Source organism: Erpetoichthys calabaricus, chromosome 8 (assembly GCF_900747795.2).
Source record: "Erpetoichthys calabaricus chromosome 8, fErpCal1.3, whole genome shotgun sequence".
Classification (NCBI taxonomy): domain Eukaryota; kingdom Metazoa; phylum Chordata; class Cladistia; order Polypteriformes; family Polypteridae; genus Erpetoichthys; species Erpetoichthys calabaricus.
Window position 1 is genome coordinate 78,544,521 of NC_041401.2, and position 13,107 is coordinate 78,557,627.

The 13,107-nt window shown below is 35.9% G+C and overlaps 1 protein-coding gene across 3 annotated transcripts in view; it reads right to left on the minus strand.

Moving 5' to 3' along the window:
* Nucleotides 1-610: 610 nt before the first annotated feature.
* LOC114656693 (secretin receptor-like) overlaps nucleotides 611-13,107 on the minus strand; it is a 63,500-nt gene continuing 51,003 nt past the window's right edge. For 2 of the 3 annotated variants that reach the window (XM_051930954.1, XM_028808325.2), the window contains exons 9-13: nucleotides 11,706-11,772; nucleotides 7,551-7,645; nucleotides 7,181-7,319; nucleotides 6,803-6,844; nucleotides 611-1,978 (exon numbers count right to left, since the gene is read on the minus strand). In XM_051930954.1, the coding sequence (XP_051786914.1) occupies nucleotides 1,805-1,978; nucleotides 6,803-6,844; nucleotides 7,181-7,319; nucleotides 7,551-7,645; nucleotides 11,706-11,772 (517 nt within the window). In that variant the 3' untranslated portion in view covers nucleotides 611-1,804. The remainder of the gene's footprint in view (nucleotides 1,979-6,802; nucleotides 6,845-7,180; nucleotides 7,320-7,550; nucleotides 7,646-11,705; nucleotides 11,773-13,107) is intronic. The other variant, XM_051930955.1, reaches the window with a different exon arrangement.

A 13,107-nucleotide genomic window follows, 5' to 3' on the forward strand; every position in this document is an offset into this window, starting at 1 on the left:
GACTGTTTCACAGATTATTTTTTCTCCTCTCTATTTTTAAATCCATCTTAATAAAAGGATAAGTGTCAGTGTGTCTGTCTAGTTGCTATGTCTCTGCCGAATCAAAAGATGGAGCATCACAAACATTGGTACCAATAAAATGCATTGCAATTGTCATTACAACATATTGTGCATCACAAACATTAACGCTGCTTTTATGAATCCCATACCAAATTGTATATAAAAGAAGCATAAACATTGCATTTATCGTTCCAACAGATAGCGCATCACAAACATTTCTAGTAATGCATTTTATTACTATAAACCTTTGCGATGCACCATCTGGTGGAATGACAAATGCAATGCATTTTATTACTGCAAGCATTAAAATATACATTCCAATAGATGGTGCGCTGCAAACATTAACACAGAGGTCTACATTAATTACTTAGATTTCAATCTGTTTGAGCAATCTGTAACACAGCTAGTAATTAAGTAAATGGGCAAAAACAAGATGGACTTCAGTTGTTTTTGTGACATCCAGCCAGCAAAGATTAAACTCATATAAATGCATGAGACCATGAACTTTCTTCCATTGTTTCCATCATGTACTTCTACTCTGAACTGGTGGTATCAGATTCTAAGAACTGTTGGAGACAAACCCGTATCACAAGTCTGGTTATTCCTTTTATGTCTAAAGCTGAGCAAGTGATTTACTCCCTTGGTAACCGTTAAAAAATGTGTTACTGTTGTGGCCTTTAGGAATAGTTACGCAACCGTACATATTGGCTAAGTTCCACTTGTTTAATGCAGTTGTATATTACTGTAAAAAGAAAAAATAGGTAACAAATAGAAAAGAAGTTAGAAACAGGTATAAAACACAGATATAGTACTCTGTTTGGTATGCTTTGGTATGTGCTAACATTTGTACATTGTTGGTTGTGTATCACAAATAATTACCACACGAATGGCTTACACAAATACATTCCAAAAGCTGCAAGCAGATAAATGGTAAAACCAGACCCGTATATTAACAATAGAACAATGCAGCCATTCCCGCAGTCACTACAAGAAACAAAATAGCAAAGCCTGCTCATTCTGAATATTCTCCATATCCTTATGTGGTCCAGTCAGAAAAACACTTTAAAAACATTAAAAGAATAACTTTTATACCACTGCTTGCAGTGTTTTTTCAAAACAGCATAATTTCTACCTGTTATACTCTGAGAACAAAGTAATTACAGCGTGTCAGTGACTCATCTTAAGGTTTGCAAATCCATTTCTGAAGAAAAAAACAGCTTTTGTATTTACTAGAACATCATTTAATCACACTTTCAATGCAGTGTACAAGAAAGTTCTGTTTATGTTCTCCACAATATGAAATCAATGATATCATTTTAATTGGGGCTGTAAGCAGTGCTAACTCCTTAAGAGATCAGGGGCTTCCTTTCTTCCAATCCATCCACTTAAGTTACCAAGTCCACCTTGGATCGCAGGGTCTCCATATAAAGACAGCCTTAACATGGACAACATTTATTTTAAGTCTTGAGCCTTTTCTGAAATCTTCTTCTCCTGTCTTGTGCCAGTTCTTTCCTTCACAGACTTTTATTTTAGTGCCACATTTACAGAGTGCAGAATGTCTTGATTTTAGCTCAGCATATTGCAAGTTTATGGATTTCATAATAAAATAAGTTGATCGAATAAAATCGACCACCATTTTTTTTGTAATCTGCAGTCACACTTTGGCATCCAAACACTCTGCATGCTAAGCTTCTCTACCAGCAGAATCCTTTTCTTTCTTTAAGATTTATTATTTGTCCACTGTTCACACCAAGCTTGAGCTTTCCAGACTACTTTTCCTGCGTACCCGTGTTGACAGAGAGACCTGTGTGACACCACTACCTCCATTACTGATAGAGCTGCGATTATTCCTTGAGTCTGAATAAAAATGTTTCTTCAGCCTCCATCGTCCCCATTTTCTCCTTATTTCACTTTGTACCTAAAAAATAAAACTCTTTTTTTTAAATTGAATTGGACCATTCATTCTTTGAACTGTTCTGCTCTGTTAATTTAAGAAGATAATGATAACATTATAGTACCTAAATTCGATTCACTTGGTACAGAGGGTGCAAAAGGAGGTCCAGCTTTATTGTAGAAGTACTGATCTATTAAACACATGAGGAGTCACACACCCATACAGAACATTTCAAAGTAATCATTTTATCCAAAATAAGATTTGTCTCATGAGAAAACATCATACAAACCAAGTCAAATCTGTTGTGTTTATTAAGTCCATTGGTGAAATTTATTTTATTTGTCTTATAACTGTAAACTTTATTCTAGCCAATTAAAGTCAGTAATTTGGATGGCAACTACCTGACCATGAGCACAAATTACTTTTCCACCTAAAAAAATCCGATTTGCACACTGACCAGAAGAGACTATGACGGCTTTTCAAATCACAGCTGAACTGCAAACACACATCATACTATTTATACAGCACATGTTTATTTTGCCAAGTCTTGTTAAGGAAGCATTGTGAAACAAACGATTTGAACTGAGCACAGGCTTTAATGCGCCTGAGGAACATTTTGCCATGGTTTGACCAGAGCTTTGCCTCTGGCTTTTAATTTTTTTCTCTATAATTGTTTATTTTTCTGCTTTTTATGTATTTTATGTTTCATGTTACTGAATATGCTTTTATTTTATTTTCAGTTGTGGCCTATATAAAAGCCTGAGATGCCTCAGTACTATTGTTGAGGAATTAGCTCTTGCTGTTTTGTTTGGTTCTCATTCTTGGATGTTGCATTTCTGATTTTGGATTTTGTAAGTTCTTATTTTGATCCTTTAGTTAAGGACCTATGCTTGTTTCTGGAATTGATTTTTAGTTTACAGGTTCAGATTTGTTAATTTTGAGGTTGCCTGTTGAAGGAAAACATTTGTATTTTCCCTTCTCATTTTTGGAATTCTCTTACTGTTAAAATTTTTGAATAAATTATGAATAAATTGTATTATTATTATGACAATAGGGGCTGTTTTGTTATATGGGTGAGTGTTTTATGGTTCCCCTCCACATTTTACAGTTTGTAAGACTGAAGTTTTTTTGTGCATGCAGGCCGCAAGATTGCGTAGGAAGTTCAGAGTCAGGTCTACTTTATGATTTTCGATTTTTAAGGCCTAGTTTTTGAAATGATGCCTTTTTGAGTTTTGTGAGTCTTGTAATATCAGAACATATGTAATGTAAATTTATCACAAAAATGTATAGGTTGAAAGTTTTGGATTGAATTCTACAGCAAATGAACGGCTGCTAACCTTTGTAGGAACCTTCATTTTCACAAGTATGAAACCTATGGCTACATCTCTATCCAAAATAACAAGCCCCCTTTCCTAGCATGCTTGGATACATCAGGAAATTTTACTGATATTTCACCAGTGGCGTAGCTAGAGTTGGTGCCGCTCAGGCGGTGCTTCAATTTGCCACCCTCCAACATATCTGAATATGCTAACCTATTTAAATAGAAAATTAAAATGATGTATAGAGAAAAAAAAATTTTGTATAGATTTATTCATATATAGAGAAACAGCAATCATTTTTCACATATAATTGTTTATAAGGATCAACTAGACAATAATATAGTATAGATGCACTGATAAGCTGTATTAGTTTAATATAATTACGCTGCGAAAACCAGAACCAGTGTAGTGCACAAGTGATAGGTGGGGATGTTTTCTGTGCAGAGCAAGAACGCATTCGGTTTGATAACAAAACAAAATTATAAATTGTAAATTAGTTGTTTATCTTCCTAGAAATTATTATCGGTGTAATGTTTGATATTTATTTTTGTTATTTCCTCATAAACTTCAACTGCTGTGTCTCATGCCATCACAGAAGGGCAGTCTGAAAATTATTTTTGAAGCATTTGTGGATAAAAATCAGAGAATTTTCCTTTTTTCATTCATGAATGATATTTTTCTGAACCCTGCTGCTTACACACGAATTGTACCGAGGCTTTTTGCCAATAATGCTGCCCCCAAAAATGTGTCGCCTGGACTGGACCACCCCCTAGCTATGCCACTGCATTTCACAAATGTCATGTGAAGGGACTGTTGGCCAGCATGAAAGCAGTGGGACGTAGTACAAAGTGTGATATTTTGGGAACCTCAACAGTGACCATTGTCAGAGTGAGGCTTAAGAATATCTCATCTTAATAAAAGGCAGGCTGTTGAAGTGCAGGGTCAGTATTCAAATAGTATGATAGTGTTTACTTTTCAGTTTTTGCATTATACACAAAAATGATAAAAAAGTACCATATTTTGATAAGGCCACTGCCTCCATCACTTTGGTGACTGCTGAACTTGTAACAAAGAGCATGTAGAGCATGCATGCTACAGAAAAGACACCGTTACTGTCATAAGCCCCATTGGTCTCATTAATCCAAAAATGTATTTCTTGGCATTTACTGGATAACTGGGTTGTATCTTTGCTGTCTGTGTGGAAGGCAGGACCAGGATTTGTGTTCTGATTATCCATTGAAAGCAAATTGTGTCAGCAGCATAGCTTAACTGAAACAGAACGGTACCCTACATTGAAGACAGTTGAAAAAAATATTTTTTTTAAATTTCTATTTAATTTCGACCATTATAATTTTAATGGGTCATTTTAATTATTTTAAAGATGCCTCCTGTTTTTTAAAAAAAGACTCTTTGAGATGTGCTTATTCCTATTCCAGAGACTTAGCATGTTTTCTGCACAAAACAGATTTAAGTTATTATGACATTTGCTTGTCTGTCCATTTGTAACAACTTGATTACACAAACAAACAAATCAATTTGAAATATTGGATCGGGAAAAGCTCTAGCTTTGGTTATACAGTTGTTTTTGTTTAATGTTCATGTGTTCATTATTCTTAAACCCGACTATTCTGAACCAAAATCATGGTGGACAAAAGCTAATGGTAACACCGGACACACAACTTGAATCAACACCAGTCCATTGCATTTTTAAAGTTAGCTGTAAATGATGCCGGGAAATTAAAAAATCTGGTATCTCATTACAGCCATCACACTTTTCTTTGACTTCAATAATATGAAATGACAAATATGCACTAAAACCCACTCTTTCGGCCTAATATGTGGTCAGTAGACTCAGCTAATACAATATATCTGGAGTTAGCAAGTTATTCTAAAATCTGGACTCATGGTTTATCCAGTACCCCCTAGTGGTCACATAATTTCAGTGATTTTTATTTGTTTCTTACAAGAAACAAGTTGATGATTTATTATATGGCAGAAGAGTATATACATTATATACTCTTTATATGATATATGAATGGCCACAATGGGGGTCACTTAAATAAATATGAACATAGATGGAGACTGTATACTATTTCAAAAGTCGTATTAATAAAATTAGAATATGGCAATGAATTTGTCTTGAGATAACTTAAAATTACACTTCATTGTACATAATGTAGAATGGCATAGTGGTACAGTTGACAGTATGACTCACAGTATTCTTGTTTTGAATCCCATGCCTAGTGAAATATAGTGTGGGGTTTCTATATTTATCACATCAGTGTGGGTTTCTTCTAGGTCAGGTCAGGTTGGGGAGCATGCACTGGTACAGTGCGATGATGCACCCACCACATGACGAAACAGCTCGGGATCCTGGTTGGCAACTCCCTAGGAAGACATGTGGTCCAGTCCCACCCTCCGGAAAGGACCGTCTATCTGCTGATGCCAGGTGTTACGTGGGCGACCTCTTGGCCTGGTCCAGCCTCTGGGGTCCTCAACAATGAAGATCTTGTGAGCTGGATCACCCTCGGGGAATCGTGCCACATGGCCGTAGTGCCGTAACTGACGCTCCCTCACAATGCAGGTAATGTGCCTCATTTGGGACTCCATGAGCAACTGCTCATTTGACACAAAGTCAAACCAACTGTACCCATGGATTCTCCGAAGAGACACAGTACCAAAGGAGTCCAGTCTCCGTCTCAGGTCACTGGATATCGTCCATGTCTCACAACCATATAGCAAGACAGGAAGATTCCTCTAGGTATTCCAATTTTTCTTGCACACCACCAAAGACATTCAGGTTAGGTTAAGAAGTGACTTCAGATTGGCTTCTGTGGATATTGGTGAGGGAGTGGGCCCTTTGATAGACTAGAGTTCCATCCAGGGCTGTTTCCTGCCCATGACACAGTGCTGCCATGATAAGCTCTGGCCCCTCACATTCCTGAATTGGATGCAGGTTTGAAAATGTTATGTATATATATGTGTATGTTATGTACTGTATGTAATATGCATTTGCTCAGTTCTGGGTAATTCACATGAAATACTCATAATATGCCGTCAGAATATACAGTTAACTCATACTAGCAGTTAGTCAAAGGTTAACTACTGTGGATATGTGGAAGAAAATTCCAAGCAGTGTAGTTAAGAGTGGCGCCTTGGGGGATTTCAGGTCTTAGAAGGTTATCTGAAATACAGTATGTTGGGTCCAGTGGCCTGTAATCATCAAAACATTTCTTATGTTCTTCCTCCATAATTTAATACAATAAGATTGCAGGATATTACAGCAAAGTACATTAAATGCATGGACACTCACATCTAATTAGAATATATTAAACAAATATTTTGTCTTAAAAATTCAACAGCACACTGTAGCAGTAATCAATAAGCAATAATAAAGAAAAAAGACATTTTCTTTTGCACCTAAGAAAAATAAAGCAAAACAGTGGATATTTTAATGAAATATTATGCATGTATTTTCCACATTTTTCATCATTTTCTTAATTCTATATAGTTTAAAATAAGGACTTACCTCTCCATTTAAAAAGCAATACAGAACTGCAACCACAAAGCCCTGTAGAAGATGAAAAAATAAAGAAATTAGGAAGTCCTTGAAAAAAGAATAATGTCAATAATTTCTATAACCAAGTGATTTCTGTTCTCAAAAAATTAAAATAAAAACTTTTTAAGCATATCGGACCAGCATATTAGGCAAAGTTAAAGAAAATCAGAAAATACAGTAGAACTTTTCATAAGATTTGCATTAGAAGAAGGGAATTTTTGTAATTGTGTTATTCCTGTTTCATGTATACTGTATAAATAGAGATGACACACATAAAATCTGTATAAGACGCTTGCCAAATACACTGTAACAGTAAAAGAGAGGCGTCAGAAAAAAAAAAGATTCTACCTGAAATGATCCAATCCCAAGTTCAAAGAACAACCGGGCATAAAAAACCTGACTGCTCACATTTCCAGGGATGAATGCCAATACGGTGTAGTGCATGCCAAAGAGAGGTATTAACAAAAGGGTTGACTTTGCCAGTCTCCTAAGCAAGAGTAATAGATAAATATCAACACGTTTACTTGGTTTCATAATATCAAATTAGGATGGTATGTTATGTTAAAAATGTTTTTGTTCTATCTATTATTTAACTAATTATTTGTCCCATAAATTAAATTGTTTTGTGTAAAACACAGATGATTTTGCAACAAGATGTTTAATTAATATTTTAATATTCAAACTAAATCAAGTCAAAACAAAATAAATACAAACTTACTTGTATTGGCTAAAATCCTTTCTTTGTGAAGTATCCATTGTCTTTAATTTGCCAATAAGTATTTTTATTATGTTCACAAAGAATATAAAATTGATCTGTAAAAAGAAACATTAAATATTTTCTTACAATTGCCAAATGCTTGAGCACCATATTCCTTAAATGCCAAGAGAAACTTGAAATAACTTTTTGTAGTTTGCACAGGCTCCCCTTGTCTGTGTGCATGTTTTCTTCTGGGTTCTCTCTCTTTTTGTTCATACATGGGAAAAGTTAACATAGTTGGGAGAATTTAAAGTGACTGTGAGTGAGGATGTGTGTGTAATTACACACTATGATGGTCTGATACAACATCCAGTGTTGGTCCCAGCCTTGTACTAACTGCAGCTGGGATGGTCAACACCTCCCAATGACCATGAAATGAACAAGTGCATGAAAAATAGATGGACGAAGGGATATATATCATGAACTGAACTATAGTTATGTCACTTGAGCAGACAAATTGCACTTATCTAGTTACATGTTTAAAAGAACTGACATTTTTAAAGCAAAAATGTAGAAGTTTCTATTTTAGTAGTTTCCTTGCTTAAATAGATTATCAGTAGATTGATCGAACCATCCACCCATCCATCTATTTTCTGAACACGCTTTTCCACTACATGGAAGCCTCCCTCAGCAGTGTTGGGTAAGCAGTGATGTTCCATGACACATACACCCTCACACACATTCAGCCAATCTGGTAACACTACTTAAACCAAACCCGCAGACCCTTCTGATATGGGTGGAAAACAACACAGACACAAGGAGACACTGCACTGTCCACCGAGATACTGACCAAGCTAGGAACACAACCCAAGTCATCTTTAAAATGATCGACGGCTCAGTGCTTCTAAGAAAAGCATTTAGTACTCTATTTGAACTTTATTCTTATGAATCCATTTGCTAAGCCATGTCAAATGGCAGACTATCTATACAGAGTGTGCATTTTGGGTAATATTGATAGTTTTAAAAAATGTATGTGACTTTGGAGAGCAGCCTTGGCAGCTTCATATTATTATGTTAAACATCTTTGACATAACCAGGGAAAATGGTAAAGTGTTGCTTGACAAGGAGAGTTGTACAACATTCTCAGAAGTGAAGGGATGAAGAAAGGAAGAGATTTTGACATTTTATTGCATTGACTAGGAAATGTTAGCTGACACCATGTATAACAAGGAATACCAAGTCAGGCTGATTGCCACAAGAGCAGCTCCACACATCTTAATAAATATTTGGCTCTTCTCATACTGTTATGTATGCCTTGAAAAGACCTGTGTTCCCAATTAAGTGGGAGGGAGATATTAACTGGGATCATTGGAAAATGAAATTGTTCTGCCACTGGCAAGTTAAGGAGGCTGACATTCAAACAGGATCTAGAGACAGAACAGTAGGGCAAAACAAAATTGCAGTCTAAAATCAAAAGCAAGGTCTAACCTAATAAAACTTGACAAGTAACACGCACAAAAGTCTTTTAGATATCCACATAGCTGAACACTGGAATGACCTGATCGGAAGCTATTTATATCGCTGATGTGCTGATGGCGTAATCGGGTGTGACTTCGGATGTAGCAACCCCAGAGCAATGCATAATAGCAACGTCACAAAATGACGTTGCAGAGAAAATAATGATGCCAGTAATATTAACTTTTTATGAAGTATATTAGTGTTCCCTTAGGTTGTTAAAGAAAAAATAACATACCTAAAATGCTCTAAATTTGCTAGAAAAAATGTATTCTTTTCAGAAAAAAATAAAATCAAAATTGATTAATAACATAAAGAGACTAATAAAGAATGGTTGTCAAAACCAAAACACAATCTGAAAATTGAGGTTGAGAGATTAATGTTGCAAAAAGCATCTGCCAATTGGTGAAGATCCTTAGCCCTAACTTGCTTGTGAAATAGTGTTGAAAATAGTTTTTTTCACAACACTTGGATGTCTATGTTACTGTGGTGCCAGTCTTTACATGGATTGCATGATGACACCACACATGGCAACACCAGTGACATAAGGGCAGGGACGTGCGGTCAGGGGAGGCAGGTGAAAAATAAAAAAACTAATAATGATAACATAAAGTAAATTTGTTCACTGGTCTGTGCTATAAATTTGCTTTCTGTATGATTCCAATAATTTTGATCATTTTAAAAATCAAAATCGCTGAATTTGCACATTTCCTGTTCAAAGACGGGGAAGAAACATGAGGTGCGGCAGCAACGAGCCTCACCACACCGCAGACTGCGATCTCCCTCACACACTGGGTTGATGCATACAATTAGCGCGTGCCTGTTGATGTCTCTCTGTATGTCGCCAATATAATGTTTGCTGACACGTTTATTAGACACCCTGACATTCCACAGTCTGGCTAATATCTTTAATGAATGTGCGTGACATATCTAGTCTTGCTTGATCGGCCATAAAACCGCAGTGAAAAGGCACAAGGCGAGGCAGACAGTACCGTGCCGCATTGTAAGGGGTGCATGTGAGCCCAACAGGTTCTTGCTGCTGCTGTTCTTCTACAGTACACAGAGGCCAATAAGTTAGCGATATCAGTAAGTCAAGTGCACTGCAGTGGTCCGTTTATTTTTATTTTTTGTTCCGATTGACTGCCAAAATGGAAGATTAAGACTTTTAAAACAAAAGGAAAACAAGAAGGACTTTTACAAGAAAGTGATGGAAATTTTCGTGGAGAAGGATAGGCACATGGACTTCATTTACAAATAAAGGTAAGACCATAAACGGTTTTCAATTTTATAAAAAATGGGATCAGACTAAGAAAAAAAATCCAACATTTAAAAACAAAATTTTGACCTTAAATAAAATATTCTTTAGTTTTTCTTGTTATCCTTTTGTTGAACAGTCTGTATTACAATTGATTAAAGCATCAGAATCGAAAGCTTTTAAAAACAACTAAATATTCTAATTTAGGTCAAAACTGAAATCCATTTTTTTTTGTTCACCACTCTGTACTTTCATTTGTATTGAATGAGTATGAATTGTGGAACTGCAACAGCAAATTTAGAACACATGGAGTGTGCAGAACAAATGCGCTCTCTCTGCTCTCTCTCTCAGTGCTATAAATGTATTAGATATAAATTCTTTCTTAGCCATATATGTGCCTTACTTATGTGTGTGTAAAGAATGCTGATGAGATGTGAAACATAAACAGTAGTCAATGTGCATGATGCCAATTGAACAGTGAATAAGCTACTCTTTTGGGTTCATGTATTTATAAATCTGACTCTGAAGGAGTCAGTGCCTCACCAGTCATGAACTTCACTGCACGTCATTGCATAAGGGTGGGAACAAATGTCATTGTTATAAACAATATGGCTATTGCAATTAGAAACGAACTTAAAAAAATCAAAAAAGATTCCTCAATGACATCACCATCATTAAAATAATAATAAATAACAGCATTAAAAATTAATATAATGAACATAAATATGTACAATAGTGACCCTAAACACAAGATCATGACATACAGTATACAGTACATCATATGCCATCATTTGGATAAATGGTGAATAAGATAGCTAACAAACACAAAACTTCATATTTAAACCATATTTAAAAGGTAGGGAAACTAAAAGGCTAAGACTTAGTCTTAACAAGCAATAAATAAATAAATAAAATAAAAGGATTAAGCAAAAAAAAAGTTTAAAAATATAGGAAACACAACAAACTCAACAGAATAGAAAAATAGAAAATGACATGAAGATCACAACACAATGTGTGTGCTTAGGTATTCTCTCAATTACCACAGCAAGCTGCAGAAGTACAGCATGAATATTGTTGCCTAGCAAAAAGAAACACTTTTTTTTTTAGGGGCCTGGCTGTTGAAGTTAGCGCACACAGAATCCCATCCTGGCATTGTGTATTGGCATTACGTTCACACCTGGCAAACTTTAATCCATGACTGGCTCATTTTACCTGTAGCCTAATCTGTGGAAGTTTATCATGGTTTAATGCCTATCAGAGTAGGCAATGGAAAATATGAACAATACGTAACAATCTTTATTAACTTTTGATTTATCAATTGATTTATACATCATAAAGAATGACTAGAAATTCCTGGAGTAAAGTTTACTTTCTAATAGCTACCTTTTCTGGTTAATGCTACTTACAAAAATGGTTATAATTATTGGTCCTTTAATAATCCACTTGATTTTAAGATTTTCATTTTCCCAGCATCTGTAAATAAAACATAAAACATATTACAGATGTAAATGCTTCAACAGATGGCCATAGTGAATGGAATATGTAAGTGGGGGTGCAACCCAGCAGCAATAACTCTATCCCAGTTGGGACAATCATATAATGGATGGACAGGGGGAAAATGTCTATCATGGAATGTTTATCTCCCAGGGCAAAAGGTGGCAGAGTTACTCTGGCATAGCCCAAGTTTGGATTCTTCAGGGTTTTTGAAAGTTTGTTTTTTATTTTATTGCTGTGACAGTAATGCCACATAGATGTGTGGTTGCTGTGTTGTTTACTATTACAGGACCACTGACAATGTGATAAATAATGCCATGAAATAGGGAGTATTTATTTGGGGATGCATTATGCTCTATGTCCAGCTATAAAGATAAATTGAACACATCCATTGGCTTGTGAGTTAATCAGGGAAGGATATTCAGATAGCCTAGTTTATTAGCTAATATGTCTGTGCTTGGATGCATTCTTCAGACTTTTCTTTTGGTTTCCTTGCTAATCATTCCATTTATTTTGTTTTTCCATTTTGGGATCCCCAGCTCACTATACAGAGGAATGGGGGGCCTGGAGGCAACAATTAACTCTGCGTGGGAGGTCAGTTCCTTCCTGGGCACATGTACACACAGTGACCCACACTCGCTTATACAGAGCCAGTTTACAGCCACCACTTAATCTGAATGCCTTTAAAAAGAAACACACTGAGAAATGCCACAGATCTGCCAACTGGGCCAGGTTTCTGGTACTGTGTGGCATCAGCACAAACTACTGCGGCAATATGCCACACTAGAAAATTCTCCAGTATTAAATATAGCTGCGCACAGTTGTGACTGGTGGGCATGTCTAAACCCAGGTCCAAGGGCAAGGTTACAAAGGTGTGTAAGGATGCAAGGAAACAATGGCAGGTTTTCAGTAAGTCTTATTGTACCAGTTTTGAAAGCCACCATTGAAAATGACACACTTGTGGGCTATCACTGTGAGTTAACAGCGGGATTTGAACCTGTACACTTGTGGCTTTGACCCACTGTCAACCTTTCTTACATAAAGTACATGTAATGAAAGATAATGTACAAACTATAAATAACGTTACACAAAATAAAGAGTGTGATTAATATATTATTATGAGCAAAATGACACCTTTTATTGGCTAATTTAAAAGATTATGTCTAAGTTGCCTTGAAATTCTTGCATATTTGTTTAGTTAGCCAATAAAAGATGTAATTTTGCTTGACTTCTCATTATTTTACTGGAGGTTTGGCCATTACTTGTAAGCACCTGTTTAGACACGTTTGAGTGGCCTGAGCTCTCATAACCAAC